Source organism: Dreissena polymorpha, chromosome 1 (genome assembly GCF_020536995.1).
Source record: "Dreissena polymorpha isolate Duluth1 chromosome 1, UMN_Dpol_1.0, whole genome shotgun sequence".
NCBI lineage: Eukaryota > Metazoa > Mollusca > Bivalvia > Myida > Dreissenidae > Dreissena > Dreissena polymorpha.
The window spans coordinates 120,539,364-120,559,973 of NC_068355.1; the positions used below are offsets into that span (position 1 = coordinate 120,539,364).

The 20,610-nt window shown below is 33.6% G+C and overlaps 2 protein-coding genes across 2 annotated transcripts; one reads left to right on the forward strand and one right to left on the reverse strand.

Moving 5' to 3' along the window:
- Window positions 1-9,444: 9,444 nt before the first annotated feature.
- LOC127866895 (acanthoscurrin-2-like) lies at window positions 9,445-11,307 on the reverse strand. The gene is made up of 4 exons (XM_052407750.1): window positions 11,229-11,307; window positions 10,098-10,421; window positions 9,769-9,903; window positions 9,445-9,519 (listed from the first exon to the last, which is right to left on the reverse strand). Exons 1-3 carry the CDS (start codon window positions 11,275-11,277, stop codon window positions 9,782-9,784), a joined length of 495 nt encoding a protein of 164 aa, XP_052263710.1. The 5' UTR covers window positions 11,278-11,307; the 3' UTR covers window positions 9,445-9,519; window positions 9,769-9,781.
- Window positions 11,308-14,080: 2,773 nt separating this feature from the next.
- Window positions 14,081-15,695, forward strand: LOC127866905 (keratin-associated protein 21-1-like). The gene is made up of 4 exons (XM_052407760.1): window positions 14,081-14,147; window positions 14,814-15,110; window positions 15,303-15,434; window positions 15,618-15,695. Exons 1-3 carry the CDS (start codon window positions 14,099-14,101, stop codon window positions 15,419-15,421), a joined length of 465 nt encoding a protein of 154 aa, XP_052263720.1. The 5' UTR covers window positions 14,081-14,098; the 3' UTR covers window positions 15,422-15,434; window positions 15,618-15,695.
- Window positions 15,696-20,610: the final 4,915 nt, after the last annotated feature.

Consider the following 20,610-nt stretch of genomic DNA (forward strand, 5'->3'; position numbering starts at 1 on the left):
CAGTTAACAGTTACCGGCAGTTCGTACAATTACAAACGGTAAAACCAACTACTGCAAGGAAAAAAACAGTATCATGACCTGATAAATTAATCGCCGTGATATGAATGAAATACCATAACAACGGCACAAAGTACAACTTTACAAAATAACAAAATTAACATCATATTGCTAGACGTAAAAAAACATGAAAATGCGTCAACTGGTGTGAAAGTACCAGAAATGTTTGCTGCAAGAATAGCTGCAAACTTTTCCGCGGCCGAACAACCACGTTGTGAACGGTAGGTTGAGTTTATTAATGAATCTTTTGTCTGCTTTAGTAATGGTTGTATAGTATTGTCTGCATTTGTTTACGTGCACCAGAACAAGTTTTCATTTTAAATGGATAAATATGTGTGTGCTTGATTTATGTAACGGTGCAATTCCCAACTGAAGTACCATTACAACAGTTTAAATATATTTTTGCGTACATACATTATGACTGAATATTGTTAAAACATCTGTGCTTATCCACCCTGCATAGCATTCAAATACTGCAATATGATTTGCCCCCTATATTTTGGCATTTCATGGTACTCATTTCTCTTGAGAAACAATTACATGTTTACATGCCATGAATGCAGCAACATGTAAAATCTTATTTTAAGGGTAAACAGCATTCTGTCTATAAAAAAGCTTTGCTAGGGCTATCCGTAGACATAATTCGTTTGAAAATTGCTTGTATTATTATGTAGTTCTTCTTTGTTTTAAAATTGGCGCTCAAGTGACCCAAAGCGTGCATACGTCACAGATTAAAAATAGTCTTGAGGATTCCGTTATGTACATGATTAGGTTTCGTATATTTGATGATTTTGGCATTTTTTGGGGACAATTTTTGCGAAAAACAGTATGGACGAGTTAAGCTTTATGAATGTATCTGACGAATAATGATCAATTCTGGTCAGTTGAATTTACCGAATTGTTGTGGGAAATATCAACTCGGGCGGCTTTAAATGATGCAAAACGTTGACCGATTAACAAAACATACGTTGCTTAGAATTTTAAGTGTCGGGGGCTTTTTCCCTCCAGACAACAATGCTTCCCTTGTTGCACCACTGAAGTTGACCTTCGAACTTCCTACACTGTCCACATCTTGGCGCAAAATTGCTGTGGGATCTCAACCTTATTAATAAACCATGGGTGTAGTATAAATGATGAAGATTATCACTATACTTGTTATATATAAGCGTGTTTATTCACATATTTTTCATATTTTGGTCATAATAGTGAGCAGTTCTCCAATATTCATGAACATCTTCAAATTATACCAAACTTTCAGTATAATCTTATAAATCGTTTAGTCTTTAGCCTCAATTGCATATAAGCTAGGATGGGCATAGCAGTCCCCGATCGTCCTTGATCCAATCGGATCAAGATTCGGGACGATTCGAGGACGTTTTGTTAATTTTTGAGCATTGAATGACTTCCAAAGACCTTTTACCCGGTGAAAACACGGTATCTACAAAGTCCGGAATCACCACACAATCAACCCGGCGTCAACACGGAGTGTCGCGGACCAACACGGCGGAGATAATGATAGCCGTCATAAACACGGATCAACATGTCATTTACACGGACCATCCCGGACCTACACGACAGCCACATGAAAAAACACGACAGCGATACTACGAAACACAATTTGCCCCGAACCGACAATAATTTATATAAAAGCAGGTTGATTTTTGGTGTGTCCATTAATTCGGCTGTCCGGTAAGCGCAGTTATATGTACATGCGATTCTCATCTTTGCGACCCGGATTCAATACCCGTTCCCGGAAATTGCGGATATCATATGATTCCACATTCGTCCGAATTTTCGAATGAAGTAATTAAATGTGTAAGTGCTGGGTCACACTCCAGGTCCTTACAAAATTCGGCCTTTGGCGCGGAAGGACCTAATGAACTCCAAAATGCACACACGCGCATACACACTCGGTGATTCCATTAATATGCAATCGGATCTAGAATGTGTATTTCATGTACCAAGCTTACACTTCGAAATGCCAGCCAAAATAAAACGAATCGAAAAAGTGGGCCAAACGATCTAAACGAGCACCATCCGCTACTGATTAAGAACAACAGAAACAAGATGAAACAAGCTCGAGATCCGGATCAAGATTTCCATCAGCTTCAAAAGTAGATCTACATTCATCAGCACAGAACAGAAACTGACGCTAACAAAATGAAGTCGTCCCTTGTCCTTTCAGAAGAATGGGGACTGACGCCGTGCACGATAAATTATCCCATTTTTACACTAACAACCTGTTCTATATATTATTGATACCATATAATTACGACGTCTTTAACTGAAAAGTGTTCCCGGACTTTCAAAAACGCGGCGAACCAAAAGGACATTCCGGGACTTTCCAAGACCTACAAGGATCGACAGGGAGCTGCACAGCGACGCCACGGTTCAAATGCTGGATCGTGCCGGATATGATCCGTGTTAATCCGGCATCTATATGGCACTTGGGCTTAATATGAAGAGCGTTCAGTTAAGTGCAATGAGTCCTTTATCGTGTAGTAGCTGGAGCCTTGCCTTTATCCGTGGTTTAGTTTATTATTTGTAATCTGGAAGTTGATGTTGAAACTTCCGGTTATATCGATGCTACCCGCGTTTACTGTTGATTAATTCTTTAACGGACGAATTTATTGCACAGAGTGGCCTGTTAAAAAATATGTGTTTTTTTTTTAAATATAACTTATTCGACCACGGTTGATAGCGTTCCATTTTTTTTCAAGGTCAAACACTTTTAAAGTAGGACTGAAACCATTTATCTTCAGTGAATATAGCTATTGTTTACGTTAACGCTAAAACGAATCGTACATTGAAGGGTGTAACTGATATTCAAATAAATGCATATCGGCAAAAACATCGAGTGCGATAGATCATTCGTTTGAATCGAAGGGATTTACATGTATATGAGTCAAACATCTCATTATGTTGCTTTTGACAACATGTACGTTCTTTGCCCTTAATGCATTTCCCAAAATTGGGAGACTTTTATTCATTGCAGATGAATTGTATTTAAGTCAGATAATGACAATTTGCATTTGTTCAACAACATTTTCGTTTTAAATTTGACCTATCAAATTGAATGATGATGATATTGTTTTTACATTTAAATTTTCTCTCATTACGTGTTTCCTTTATAACAAACGCTTTCATATTTAACTGCTCCAATACTACTACTTTTAAAAACATAATGACATTAATATAACTTCATGACACGAATGCATCCAACTTTGGGCGTTTTGGTAGTGTAAATACTTACCAAATATTGTGTGAGTATTATATGTGTTTTTGTATTTTTCCACGGCTATTTAAATCGATGTATTTGAATGCTACGAATGTCATATCTGGACCGGTTCGAGCGAAATCATCCATTATACAATTTTTCTCTACAAGAATCAAAAATACACTTGAAGACCTTTCTGACGCAACATTTTTCAAACTTTAAATTTTTAATATTATTATTCGACTAAATTCTGAGCAAGTTCACGATAAAATCATTCATCCGTTACAATCGGACGCTTTAGCAAGTGGGGTATGTATAGCATCGTTTCGTCTTTTGGCACGTTTTATACATTTATTTCAATTACTTAATTTTATGTGGGTTCTTACACCAGAAACACATAAAATTATTTATTTTTAAATGTATAGCTGATTTAAATAATCAGAAGCGCAAACCCGCATTTTGGCTAATTGCATGCTATCCACCCCACGCAATAAAGCGACCGATCGTCTGTGATGAATGATGTTATCGTTAGCTTGCGCTGAATGTAGTCAAATGATTACACCTACAATTTTGAATGAAAATCGTAATTTGTAAGAAAGATATTAAAGTTAGAAAAGTGTTGCGTTAGAAAAATATCCAATACACTTGCAGGTAATCTGCAATTTGCCAAAATGCGCGTTTGCGCTCTGAACTATTTATATGAGCCATACATTTTCAAAAACTAGCTGTATGTTATCCTGCTGTAAGAACCCACCTTAAATGATGAAATTGAAATAAATTTAGACTAGTTTTTCTTTTCGTCATTTCCACGTGCAAACAGATGAAACTAACATACCCCACGTGCTTAAGCGTCCAATCGTCTAGGCTGAATGATTTTATCGTGCGCTTGCTCAGACTGTAGTCAAATGATCACACGCTAAATTTTAAATCAAAATCTTAACTAATAATTGAAATATTCAAGTTTGAAAAGTGTTGCGTTAGAAAAGTCTCCGAGTGTAGATAATGGGTAGCATTGAAAAATAAAAGTTTATCAAATTCGGTCACAGATCCGCAGCAATATTTGATTGAGAAGCTACCCTCAATGAAACATTTATTTGAGTACATAATCGTTGTTATTTGCTGATGAACAAATCAAGTTGTGGTTTATTTTATACATTCAAGATATTATATTTTGTTTAAATATAGTTTAAAGTGTTGTCATCATATCTTCCATTTGAAAGATTGTGCATTTCATTGGAATTGTTTTACCACACACTATCGAATTAATTATTTGCAAGTGTACGTTTCTTTTAAATATCGCGAAAAAAGTGTATTTTTGATTTTAAACTTGTTATCGTAATAACTAATTGTGTTCTCAATAAATGTTTTAACTGTTGTTAAATTATCGGCATGCGTCACAAAGTTTTGTTAAATTATGCTTACAACGGGTTTTCCTTATTTTGTGATGCATTTTAAAATCATGTTTCAGTATATATTTAGTAACGAATCAATCAGACAAATATAATATTTTAGATTAAAGCAAACACTGTACCACATTACGATGTCTGCAATAATATACGTTGTTGTTAATTAGCGTGTTAGTGTTGACTTTCAGTTTGATTGATCGCCGTACTAATTTTCATTTAACTTTCATTTTAACGAATGACCTTCATTTTTGACATGTCTGTGGTAATAAAACTGTTTTTTCTGCAATCACATTTGCATTTAATTATTTTTTACAAACCATTTTCCTTGAACATAATACATCTGAATTACGTATATAATTAATGACGAGATCAAGCTCGCCAAAGTCATGCCTAACGTTTTTCGTAAGAAGAAACACATGAGCGAAATTGATTGCTTTGTGGTTATGGATGACCATTGTTTTGTCAATGCCAGCAATTATCAGTTTTTTTATGTACATATGCACATTGCAATTTAACCGTTAAAACCAACCTGTTTGCGAATTGCATGTCGGTACACCAATCTCATATCTGTAGGCTCTAGCTGTATGGTCAAATAGTGATAATGTAATTGAAGCATAATCAAATCTCACTCTTTTAGGGCCATGTAAGTATATGATGGCATTATTAAACCACAAATTATAATTATACGACATAGAGCGCTCCAGTAGCAACCGATATCAAATAGTTTGGTATCGTTTTACACCGTTATTCTCCGATCGGAAATACTTGAGCATTCTGTCTATAATAGTTGACCGAATTTTCAGCATGATTAAGCAAAATATCCACAAACTTTTAGAAAGATCCTTAAAAAGTCGGCATAAATTTTGGAACTATCGGAATCAGCCCGTGTCCCATCCGGCATAGTCGGTTGTGTTTCATGGTGTATAACATTACCTGTTACCGCAATACTTGCCTAATATTTTAGCGATCATAATTTGCAAATTTAATCCGATAGGTCCATACAAAATTGTTTATCGGCAACTCATACCCAAAACATCGGAATGTGGTAATTATAAATTAGATATCGATTACAATAACATATAAGTCTAGCAATGCATACGTAAATGGTGAACGCGATCTAGTAAAGACAAATACTGTAAGGTAGGTAGTTTGAATATTCGGTTCGAGGAAAGTCTGCTCAAACTGTAATTAAAAAATCTACTTATATGATGAAAACACTGTAATAATTTTATATGATTATGTTTGTATAAATTAAGCCTTCAAAGCAACACATGATTATATCAGAAAACGGTGTTCCCAGTTATTACCCATAGACACATGGATTTATTGACTTAATATGTTTTCATTGAATTTAACAAAATATAACATGTAAAAAGTTTAAGGTAAGAACGAACAGCGGAACATATCAGAACGAAACATATAGTTATAACATTACATTAATAAAGAAGCCGATCACATTAAAGGACATTTAGCAGTTCGCGGAAGAATGTTCAAGCACGGAACTAAATTGACGTTCATAAGACCGTTATAGTGTTGTATACATTAAACACATTCAAATTTAAATGGTATTAAGAACATCCGATTAGTGTTCAATGAACCAAAACAAGTAAACGTTGGTATTGATATATTAGAACATTATTTAATTAACCTTGCATTCGGAATACGATGTCTTTAACGATATTTACTTTAAAGTACCTTACCATGCTTAAAACATTGACTGGTCTATGATACATAAAAAAATGTTACTCTACGTTTTACCGCTTGATATATATATAAAGTTTATTTAATCGATTTGATTTCGGATGGTTTTATCAATTATAACGACAAGACACGTCACCGCCTTGAGACCCCAGTTTTTCATATAGAAATGATTTTGACATCAATATACGTCAAAATGCATTTACATTACATTCCCTTCATTTATTTGCATATCAATGATTTGTTTTTACAACAAGTATGAACAAATATGATTGATGGACATAGTATTACCGTCTTTCGAACATAAGTGATGTCTCTTTCTGTACTTTACTAAGTGTCTATTGGTGGTTGACCTTAAACAATATAATTTTTTACGTTATCTGTGGTTTGACAAATAGCTTAATAATGTTTTAAATCACGTCTATGCTTCCCAGTAACGAAATAATGTGCGAATGTAATGTTTCAATCCAATGAAGCTAACTTCCCTTAAATAAAAGAAAAAAGAAAACGTCAACTGGTTTCAATTTGATTAATCATTATGCATCTTAGTATTATTTGTGGTTATGAATAACTTCGATTCGCACACTGCACCCCATGCTGTATGATGAACGGCAAAAAAAGCTGATATTCATAAAACAAAAATAAACAAACTTCGTGAAGATGTTTTGTTGTAAAAATGATACGGTGTCTTGGAATGTAAGTGAGAGTTAAATGACAAGCAGCAGCAATCAATTACGATCGTAAATATCACAGCTGTATCCATTCAAGCCAACGTTTGACACATATAACATTATCATTTTAACTTTAATATACTGTTTTTGCACTGTTACCGTGAAGTTACATTACTGACTTGAACAAATCTTTTTTAATTATAGATGTATATTGTGAGATCGCAACGAATGTTATTAACGGTTTAATATACATCGATGATAGTACTTTTTTCAGCCAACATGAATGTAATTAAATAAATAATAAGGACTTAGTCAAGACGGTATACTTTGTCTTGTGATTAACCACAACATTTCTTACAAGTTCCTTCTTTTTTTTAGAGAAGATCATGTTGACAATTTGCCTTCTTTTACGTGTTGATGTTTTACTAGTAACAAGAAGATATTGTACTTGTAATGTGTTCATGTGTTAATGTTATATATACATGTCCGAAAATTTAGATACGGAAATTTTTCAAAAAATTAAGGTGTTCGAAAATTCAGAGACAAAATAATGTCCGAAAATTAAATTATAACTTTATTGAAATAAAAGCAATAAATCAATGAACAATAGTGGTTCTACTTTAAAATAAAAGCAACTTCACACCTTTGCGTACTTTTACCTGAAATGACACAGAACGAAAAAGTTAAAAATGAAACATTAACTGCTTCCTTAATAGGAAGATATCATTTTAAATGCTCTTGGTTAAAGCGATTGTTTTCTACCGTTATACATGGTTATTTACCCAATTACGCAAATGTTATGGTCCATTGCCCTCAGGCATGCGTTTCGCAGGATTAATTATCTTAATCTATTTACGAAATTACCATCTATACAATTCGTATGTTTTGCTTTCACATCGTTCCGTGATTGTGTATGCAATTGCAGGAATTGCATGATCACGTCATAAATGCGCACGAGTCACTCGAAAAACGACAAACAGTCGTTATTGTAAATTGTTTAAAGTCAAAGTTCATAAATGTCCATTTAATTGCTTTGTGATAAATAAAAAAAGGAATACTACGTAAGTCTTTTTTCAAACTTTGTATCAGTCATTTATATTTCGCATAACTGATAGCTTAGCTCGAGCCGCTCGAACTTTACAAATTCTTGTCCCTTTATATTTTCCAAGTCTTATTTTTTCAAACACACGTACATGTAGCTCATGAAATACAAATCGAATGTCTTTATTATTGAGAATTATATATATATACCTTCACTTAAACAGAAACCCTGTTGACATTATATATAAAAATAAATCAAGCACATTTGTATCAGACAATTATCGGGATACATATACAGATGATTCATCTAGTAAGTTGTCGATAATTTTATGAACATGACTTATTTTGAGAATTAAGTGTCGTGGTGACATTTAATACATTTGAGACTGTTATCCTTTATTAATGTACCTACGTGCATATTTTACTTACAATTCAATTGGTTAGGCCTATGATTTTTGTAATGTGCGAGGGTGAAAAAACACATGCACATTAGGTGGAAACATTGTTTAGCCTACATGAACACATTGCCCATCTATTAAAGTGAGGCAATTACTTTTAAACATTCAATTAACAATTATTTGTAAAACTTATTAATTATCTGTTGCTTAGCAATAATTCATGTGTATACCCTATCTATTCGGAACACTAAATGTCAATGTAACATTTAATTTACATTAATTTGTGAAACAGTTTTTCGCAAAATACATATTCCCGAAGTGTAGTCGTTGCAGCAGCAGCAGCAGCAACAGCAGCGTAGTAGTAGTTCTGGTAGCGGTTGCACTGTTGTACTTAAAGAAGCAATACTAGTGGAATTGGTTGCATTTTTAATAGTAGTGGTGGAAGCAGTAGTACATAGAAGTAATGGTGTACGTTGTAGCAGGAATTGTAGTAGTAGTAGTAGTAGTAGTGTGTACGTTAAAAGGAAGCTTGAGGCTGTTCTTAAGTCTCCAAAACGTCTCACAAACCATGTGATTAATTTATAAACGAATTCAATGAATTGGCATCTTGGTGAGCCTGTATTATATGTCATCAAAAATGTTTTGAATATTTTAACATTATCGCTGCGTGTTGTATGCTCAAAATGGTCGATTTTGATCTGGTCCCCCATTTTGTGTAGTAAGTTGCGTGTGAGAGACACTTCTTGCCTCTCCTAACTAATGTATTTGTTGACACGTGCTTCAGTATGCATCGGCAATGTATTATAGTCAAATACTGCTCTATTAATACTATGGAACAAAACAAGTAAACGCCCTTTGTACGAAACCGTCAAGTAGTTCAACGAATCTACTGTGTACGTTACGGCTTCATTGTTGCATTTGAAAATCTATTTAACCAGTTTAACAACTACAACATATATTGTTTAAATGCTTTATTTACATTGTCACACATTAATTGAGCATGATGTGTTTTGTAGGAATCCGTCTGTCTCCTGAAATGTATAAGGCAACACTTGTCAAAAATAACACAATAGTATTGTTAAGGTTGGTGTGAGTGTTGTGGTGTTGTTTTGCGAATGTTTATGTGTGTTGTTTCTTGATAGGTACATAACACACTATAAGTAATAGTAAGTGAACAGGTTTACACTTATTAAACAAATGAATCGAATAACATTTTATTTCACTAAATTGTTCTCGATATGCTTACTTTTAAAAGGATATGACAGATCAAGGGATCATACCGTTGTTTTGCGTCTACGGCCACTTTCTTCTGCAGCAGAAGACGAGTTTGCATCCCTTCTTGCACCACGGGCATCGACCAACATACTTCTGGAACTTTCCACATTTTTTCACACACTTGCATTGCGCTCGCATAGCTATAGAAACAAAACTTGCAAACCTATAACTTGATATTTCCATGAATACATCAACGATTCGCACACAACAGACAAACAGTTGTATGAATGAAATAACACTAGCTTTTTTAGTCATCAGTGTTTCATTTCTAAAATCAGCGTTGTTGCGATACATTAGACAACGTATACTGTTGTGGTTTACGTGTCAAACTTACTAGGTTTTTTGCCACCCCATCCATATCCACCGTATCCGCCTCCGAATCCTCCACCGCCAAATCCGACGCCACCATCGAAGCCACCGCCATATCCATACCCAACGCCATAACCACCGCCTCCGTATCCACCGCCTCCGTATCCACCACCTCCGTATCCACCGCCTCCGTATCCACCGCCTCCGTATCCACCGCCTCCGTATCCACCGCCGTAACCGCCTACGTAACCATCGCCGCCCCCGTAGCTACCGCCATAACCACCGTAACCGCCATAACCACCGCCGTAACCTCCTCCGTAACCATGGCCTTTCTTTGGCACGGCAAATACTGAATTCCGCAATGAAAATATGCTATGACATACGGAGTAATAATCAAACAATTAAGTTTTCAAAAATTTCCAGGAACTCTTGGTTTCTACGATGCATGTGACATAAAATGACTAGTATAATTGTCAACTACGTTATGTCAGTTGCAATGTTTTACAACTGTGAGTACTATATATACTATGTACTTTGCAAGTATGTAGATGTACAACTATTTAAATAGCGGAGTTTAAAACATACATGTATTGCACATTCTCAAGTTATGTGGTTAATTTTTTAGTTTACATGAAGTATAATATGAAATAACGTCGGAGTAAAACGCTTTTTTTCTCCGAGAAAATAATTCATTTACCAGTTGTGCTGGTAATGAAGTTAATAACACTAAATTTGTATGGCTTCACAAAACGCATACAATATGCATGAACGGTATTATGTTTATCTTTTGGAAACATAAATAATTAAATCCCTTTCCTTTCATTGGGATTGTGTTTTCATAGCTTTATACGCATATTCATTGTAGTATATGGATATACATAGTTTTATATGATAATACATTGTTTGACAAAGTTGTATGTATTGTTTACGTTTGTAGTCTGAACATTGTTATACTATAAATGATTGAACATATTGAAAAAGGAAATACCATACCTTAAAGAATATACTATACAATTCAAATTGACACAAAACAAAAATCACACACACAAACACTTGTTAATATTTACTTTAAAGCCTTCCGTAGCATATTAATGAAGAGTTAAAGTCAGTTCTATACTAAATAAGCAATTATTTAACAAATAAGCTAATTACTTACCCGTGCAAAGCAGGACGCAGGACACAGCGAGCGCTACACAGGCGTTCATGGTGCAGGAATGACATTCATTTATGATGCGCAAGCTTATATAGGCTTTAACATCTTACTACATGGAATGATTAGACATTAATTTGATAGTATGTGATAGAAAAACTGCATTTTAAAACTGTAATCAATTATCAATCATACTTATTCATTATTTTGTTAAATGCGATCCCCGCCTGTTACCAACGTAATAAAATTTGGTAATTTTAAACTTTCTTATGCCATAATTATCGTTTAAGTATTGCGATTAGAAAAAAACAAATCACACAATACCTAATACCTTAAACCTGAGAAAGTAAATATAATGATTAGTCTTAAACTGTTTCTGAATTCTGAATATATTCATAATATATATGTGGGGTAAAAAATATATTTTATTTATTTGATCTCAAAATAAACTTATTGTGGTGATATATTATATTTAAAGACATAGAATAATTAGTTTTTAAACTTTAATTAAATTCTTTACAAATATATTTGCAGTAATAATATGTATGCAGTATGCACACATTTCAGTATAATTGCATTTTTCACTGCTGAATTGAGCTGAAAAGAATTAACAGGTCAACAGAGTTGAGTATATATATATATATATATATATATATATATATATATATATATATATATATATATATATATATATATATTCGGAGTTTTGGTAAGATATGGAAAAGTATGAGTTTGGTATCGATACATTTTAAACATTAACCATGTTATTTTGAATTTACAAATAATTAGTAATTGATAGTATACTGAATGGATAGCAGTGTGATTGGACTAAAACACATATGGTCATATCGACTGATATATCGAAGCATATGAAGAACACACATATAATGTAAGTACAAATATGTATAACTATTACCGATTATAGCTTTGCGGGACAATGTTCATGCGGTACAACCCAATAAATGATTAACAGTTGCCTTGGGTGAAGTAATATTTTGCATCTGAATTAAGTAATATAAGAAATATTGTTCGGAGAATTAATGCCTTGGAGTTTCGCAATGTCTTAGGTGAGAAGGGGCATAGCCTGCCTCGGAGGATTGCGCCTTCAATGCTGGATAGGTATATTACCTTCCATTGACTTTTGAGTCACTTGTGATGAATAGGTGAATCATCTGCTCTCGAATTGTTTGGCCGTCATTGACAAAAATGGGCATGGTTTGCCTCGCAGATTTCGGCTTCCGTAAATAGAAATATAATTACTTTCATCGGCGATATGCGCTGTCCGTGTTGACAAAGTATTGTACCTGTCTGAAAAGTTGAGCTGTTCGTGGCGAGCAGGAAGATTATATGCCTAGACGTTTGAACTGTTGAAGATGGGAATGGCAATCATCTGTTTTTGAGGTTTTTGTGTTATTAAAATACTTTCAATCATTATAGTACTCTGAGTCTCTAATTTTCTTTTGAAGGAAAACAGGACAAACATGGAGAGGTACAGGCGTCCTTGTTGATAATAGAATATATAAAAAGCAATGTTTATATCTTTTAGTATAAAAATATAAAAAGATGAGAAAACCACAATGCCATCGTTCCATTACTATAGGTTTGAAAGCTATGTTGATATATGCAGAACCGCCTGTCAAGGTTGAGAAAATGATTATTATTTATTTAAGGATCTGATTAAGATACATTATGATGTTGCGAGATTGCTCTGAATTCATAATGCAATGATTCAATTGTTTTGTAAACACGTTTCAAAACGTTTTTAAGTCTCGCCGAGATTTATGTTTCTTTGTCAGTTAAATCTATTGATGATTCCCAAATTTGCATTTCATGGTAAGATTAATTGATGTCTGCCTTAATTGCGTCTTTTAAATGTTTGCCGCGTCATGTCGAATTCTCGATTTGTCGATCAGCACACCTGAACAATACAATTGTTAAGTGTATGACTGTTTACCTACTTTTAAGTTTATATATCTATTCTTATCTCATAATAGTTTTATTTTAACTGACTGTAACTGCAACTTACTATAGTAAGGTTTTGTATTCGAAACAATTTAACTTAACTGAAACTATTGAACTTTTCTATTATGTGTGCTCCACGATGAACATACAAAAATAATATTTGGCCTTTTATAACCTTATTGCAGCTTCTTCCCTCGTTTCACGAAACTGATCTTAATGTAAATATGATATAATGCTTTTTGTATCTAGCTTTCCAATAAAGGCGATATGAAGTTGTTACTCATTGTGATTTTCTCTCGTCGTGCCTCAAACTTAACGTTTCTGGGTACCGATTGTTAGAAATACATACTTTCATAAATCAAACGTTAGTTCAAAACGTTAATTTAGTAGCTTTTCTTTAAAATTCGTAAATTTACGTATATATATATGAAATCAAGTAATTGACATATACTTCCATTCTTAACAACAGAAAAACACCCCCCTTGAGCATTGTGAAAAACAAAACCTCACACTGTGATCGTGCAAATTGCATATTGTGTGTGACCGCAAACATGGCTAAAAATGCGAGTCGTGGTCGCAACTATAATATGACGTATTATCATTTCTTTTCTTTTGAAAGAAAAAAAAATGATTATAGCCGTAAAGTATCATCAGTCTTCCGATCGTTATTGATCATTTTGGTACCTGGAGGTGCAATACAATTCAGATTGTTTACGAAATAATTCTTCCGAGCGTAATTTATTATTGTGGTACCACGAGGTGCAGGGCAATTAAGATTGAGTATCAAAACTTTTATGATTATGCAATTTTATTACCGATGCAATTCAAAAAAATTATTAGCAGGATAGGGCAACCTAGCCTATATAAGCGGGCGCACTATCACTGATTGTCAGTCTTCAAGATCCATCTGCGACATGAACACCTTTGTAGCGCTAGCTCTTTCCTGTGTCCTGCTCAGCACCGGTAAGTGATATCTTATTTGTAAAAGGATTATCTATTTCATAAACAACTGTTACGTTTAATATAAACGCTACTGAATATGTATAATACAATGTTTGTATGTGTACATACCAAGTTTGTTTTCGATTTTATTCATGGACTTACATCGCCGTTTGGACATTTGCAAACAGATAATCAACAAATGATAAGATGTTAAATTAGTCAACACAGTTCAACATAAAACGTGTCGACATATGCCCAAGCATGCATAACATGAGAAAGGTAATTATGGCGAATTATGGATACGTGTATGCGAAATTACAAAATACCACGAATATATACATTTATGCACACACTTTTATGTCGACTTTAACCATCGAAACACTATGCAAAATTATGCTGTACATGAAAAAGTAGTATATCTTGCGAGAAAATTATGTAAATATAAACTGTTCAGAAAAATAACATAGATTTTACAAAAGTACAATATTACTGCAGTGTTCGTATACGTTTTATACGATAATTTAATATATATATTGCGATATATGATTTTTAACTATACAAACTGAATATATTACCCGATAAGTGAAGACAAATAGACAAATACAATTGAAACGGTTTTTGGTGCGTGATTGTATACAACTCACTTATAATGTCTTAGGGTATATATTTCTGCGTTATGTTACTCAGCCTTTGCCGTGCGCAAAAAGGGCTTTTGGTGGGGAGGCGGCCACGGAGGGGGTTATGGTTACGGTGCTGGTTACGGAGGAGGTTATGGTGACGATGGAGGCTACGGAGCTGTAGGCTTTGCAGGCGGGTATGGAGGCGGATATGGCGGTGGTTACGGTGGCGGTTATGGCGGCGGTTACGACGACGGTTATGGATATGGAGGTGGATCTTTTAGTGGTGTCGGATTTGGTGGAGGATACGGAGGCGGATATGGTGGATACGGAGGCGGATATGGTGGATTTGGATGGGGAAATTGGGGTAAGTGGGCCATATTGACTTTAATTACATACGTTCTTTGTAAAATAAAAGAAATGCTTACTACTTTTAGTCTTATATAAAATATTGGTACCGCAACAATGTAGAAACAAAACCTTACATATAGCTTATACGTTGTTTGTGATTATCTGTGGTTTTTATCAAGATCTCAGTTTCATAGTTGTGTTTTAATAGGTATTCGAGCCCAATGCAAATGCGCACCGAGATGTGGAAAGTTCCAGAAGTACGTTGGTCGATGCCCGTGGTGCAAGAAGGGATGCAAACTCGTCTTCTGCTGCAGAAGAAAGTGGTAGACGCTATAAAACGGTACAATGGTCAATTTACTAATGGTTCCTGATAATACTGTGAATATTTATCTCACATTATAAACTACGTACTGTTTTTTATAATTACGATGCAAAGTATGCATGATCGAAAATAGCAATGACGTTTTAGGCATGTATTTGATTTAAAGTATTTTTAATACAAACGTGTCCTTATACATTTCAGGACCTTGGCTTATCCCATGACACAGATCACATTTTTTTATATGTTGAATTACTCTCAATAAAGCATTTTAAAAAGTAATTGTATTTGCTTAAATGGTATTGCTTTTTTACGCAGAAATTAAGTTGCACCCAATAATGAAATACAACAATATTTCATGTCAAAAGCGTTTACGTGTTTTGACTGTTGCAAGTATAAAATGAAAGCAGTTTCAAGAATAAAACGCAGCTTAATGTCGATTCACACATAGATTACAAATGCAAAGAATGACTGTATGTAACCTTTGAAAGTACAAAAAAAAGTATCATTATCATAATGAAATCAAAAAGCTGTTAAGGTCAGCGTTGTATTAATACGCGACCATACACAAAAGGAAGGCATTTAGTAAATGGTCAACCACATAAACATTTAGTGATTTAGAAATTTTATATGTGGGTCAGCGACGTATTTCTAACGTTTAAATAAAGGCCATATAAGAAACACGTGTATAGTCGGACCAGAAAAATTCCATCAGCTTTGATATAAAGTGATTTTGTTTTTCAAAGAACATTATTACCCCATTATTTTACTAATGGATTTATAAGGACAGCATTCAAATATCTCATATCATGAGCAGCAGATATATACTAATTACAAAAACAAAGACTACACGAGGTGACATTTTAATAGTTTCGTCGCTTAATGACATGACATTTAATTACACTAAACAATGTCTACGCAAAACAATGAATAATCATAAAACTCAATGTATATAGTATCATTGAAACAATTCGAAACATAATAAAACAACTATGGATTACATGTAGAGGCATAAGCTATAAGTTGCAAGTGTTTTATGTTTTATGTACAAATTTACAAATGGTGTTGTCCCTCGAACAACTGTGCTTTTGTGTTGTGTGATTGATGTGTATTGTCAACTTTTAAAAGGTCTCATCAGAATACACTGATCGCAAACAAAAATTTCACAGAAATAGGTTTCTAGTGGTTAATTATAAAAATTGCTAAAATTGATCTGCTCTGTCCATAACCTGAGATGCAATGTTTATTGGTCATCGTGCCTTTTATACGTATATTTAACATTTGAAAAACAACTGTAAACTGTCGATTAAAATTAATTGTTTTCGCACTTCATAAAGTAATTACCAAGATAATATATCTAATAAATAACATTTTGAATTTAATACATCGGGTTTAATGTAACAGAACAACACAAGGAAATGAGCTATATAAATAAAACTATTCCGACACCAACAATTTTAGAAATATTATATGTTGTACTGGAAATAACCAACATATAAAACACAGTGAACCTTTAACTGCACCATATACATGGCGGTGAAAACGTTCCATTTCCATTCCATTACATCTATATTGGATCCAAATAAATCTACATTTGGATTAATGTGTATGATAATTCGCTGCAAATTAAAATTCCCAGAACGATTAAACGTTGATGACATATTTTGCAAAGGAAGACTAAAACTGAGTGCATTATTTATAAATTATTTGAGCTTTAAAATTTAACATATTAATTTCAGAAATTCTTAGAAATTATAATACTTTTTTAAGAAAGATAACGGTCCGTTACGGCTGTTGCCTTCCGAAACGCGCAGTATATTTGGAAGCAGCATAAAATAACACATGTAGCGTTGCTGTTATGGATCGTCTCTTAAACTGTGAATTTGAATTATTTAACAATGTTCAGACTAAGTGGGGGAAACGCACAAAAATGTGCGTACTGTCTTAGTGTTGTTCACTAGATTAAACCTTTGATGTAATAAGCGGTATGCACTTTTATTTTACAATAAAATATAAATTAATCGTCATGGTATGCTTTGTTATGTCAATTTTAATGGTTATAACTTAGAAATCACAATGTATTCTATTCGACATACATTTTAAATATATATCACGCAGACATCGTATATATAATATATGAAACGTATGTTTTATTTCAGCACTTACCAAACGTGTACTAATTTAGTTAAACATATTTTAAGACTAATACACATGGGTTACAGGTCCGTATTTACCAATTTCCTAAGAGAAAACATAACATAAGGTTTTAATTTTCCCCAAGTTTGTTGCTGTATTTCCCTAAAATTTGAGGAAATGCCTTAACTCATATTCAAATATTCATTACGTTCGAAATACGCCTTATGTTCACCGTGTTTTCCTTAAAAGAACTCGCCTAAAAAGTGACGTCATAGCGGATGTTTTTTAATGGCTTTCTACGATGTTTAACAAAATTCATCATTCCTGTATTTCAACTTTAACATTTATCAACACTCTATATACAGACCGATATGAGTACTTAGATAACAATAAAATCCGACATTTACACAGTATAGCGGAAGTAAATTAGTTGTCATTTTTCGTTGGACGTGGTTTCTATTCTTACAATAATAATTTAAGTTCTGTGGTTTTTTAACATCATTTCTGTCGATGCATCATAGTTCAAACAAGATGTATTTTTGAAACACTATGTCCCCCATATATTTGACCTTTGACCTTGAAGGATGACCTTGACCTTGACATTTCACCACTCAAAATGTGCAGCTCCATGAGATTCACATGAATGCCAAATATCGAGTTGTTATCTTCAATATTGCAAACGTTATTGTCAATATTAGTTTGACGCAAACAAACAAACCAACACAGAGACAGGGAACATAAAAATGGAGGGAACGTGATTTAAAGGAGGCAATGGCAGTCTTTGTACCTGCGACCGGAATATGTTTACATATCAGATATTGTGGGTATGCTGTATCGCGCGCCAGATTGTGTCTGTTTTTCCTATTTGTATTTAGTTTTCAATAAAAGTATTGATAGTTAAAAAAAAATACACAGATTAGATTTGTGTGTCATCAAAAGATTCTCAATCTTAATGTAAACAAACGTTACCGGCATTATGTCACATCCTGAAAAGGTACAATTGACTCTTAAAAAATAGCGTTTGTATGTTACCTAAAAATGTTTGGGAAATCTAATCTGTTGATAAGTCCTCCTTCCGTTCACGGTTGTTGGAAAACTAATTGTTTAGCTACAACAATCGTGTTATGTGTAATTACACTATTACTGTAGTGCAGGTTTAGAAATCTCATGGAAGTCTACACCATTTAGTTGAATGCTGAACGTTGCAAAATATCTTAGTGAAATAAGTATTGTTTCAATCCTGTTTTAACTTTTGTTCAAGTTGTCTGTTTAAGCTTTAAGATGTGGTATTATGCCATAAAGAAACAAAATCCATTGTCTGTTGAAATGTTGGCCTTTAACGAGTTAAGCATGGCGTTGTTGATCAAGAATATCTACTATATTTACAAAACATCAGTTATCAAATAAACACATATTTAGTACTTACTCTGTAGTATCGAGGTGAACCACACATTTGTTCTAAAATACAACAACAATTAGGAAAAACATGTATTACTGCATTAAAAACTATTACTTTACCTTACATAATCAAAACATATCAATATTCCATACATGTTTTAATTATCTTGGGCCCCTTGAAAACATTTGATAGATTGCAAAGTGACAACACTAGTGTAAACAGAGCACAGCATTTCTGCAATAAGTTCATCATGTTTTAAATAAGATATATTTGCCATTACAATATTTTATAGTCAATTTAAATTTGCATCAAAGTTAAATGCAACCAATAACGTTGTGTGATAGTACTTTATACCCAAAGTATACAGTATAATATTGATGTTTATCGGGTGAGCCGAAGGCGAACCCAAAAAGATCCTCCGACGAGCCAGATAACCATTCTCTATCTACGTCACCAACCTATTATTCTATTTATCCTGTCACATTTACAACATTCGTTGAAATGTTTCTAAAATATCTAGTTTTCGAGTATTTTGTGTTTAAATATGTTATCACGCGCGAAAAAAAACACATTGTGACGTCACGTCAGGCAACGAGCTTAGGCTAGCTTCCATCTTGTTAAAACACACAGAAATCGAGTTACTCGAAATTAATTCAATACATAAAGACGAAATTATGCTGTTTAAATAAAACAAAATTACATGTATTTGGTATCTTATTAATAGAAAAAAGTATATTTTCTTAATAGTAAATGCATGCGCATGCGCGGATAGCAACTGACGGATATTCGAGGTCACGTGGTCATCTTGCCTAATATCTTTTAAGATATTAGGTTACCTGGTTATCGGGCTGATTTAAAGGCATGTGACAGGATAAATAGAGAATACTAGGTTAGCGTTGAATACAGAGAAAAATCGCTTAAATTCTAAAGTATGTAACCATGCGTAGTGATATAAATTAGGGATGTCAACGAATATCCGAATATTCGGATACTATTTTCCGAATCGAATATTCGGAAGAAAAAAATAAAAAAAATCGAGTAATTTCAAAGACTTTGTTTTCGTGAAATTTGCTTCAAACATTGTAAAAAAGTTGTTCCTCGTGTCATAATGTTTAGTCCGGATAATTCGTCGCTATAGTGATGACAGTATACCGGTCATAAATCCCGCTAATTGCCTAACAAAGACAGTCACTTTGTGTCAAAATTATGATAGGTTCAAATCGCATCGGCAATCAAAACACCGACCTGCACTTGATCAAATGACTCGAATTACATTTACAATTATCAAATATTAAAGTGTAAAGGAAAAGCCGACTTGGTGTAAAAAAACAAATAAGACCGTATGGCAATTAAAACACCGACCCGTCTTGATCTAACAACTCGAATTACATTGAACATGATCAAAGATTAAATAAGTAAAGGAAGTGTCGACTCGGTGTGAAAAACAAAAAAGATCGTATGGTTATAATCACGTTGTCCAATCAAAAAAGCTTTTAGAATATAATTTACTTAACCTCTAATGAGTATTTGCGTATCGTATGGTCCAAACTTTAATTAATTACTCAATATTCAATCAGGTATTATATTTGAAGAAATGTTTTTGGTATTTCGCCCTCATTTAATTGAAAATATTATCATTGCTACACGCATAAAGTAAATCTC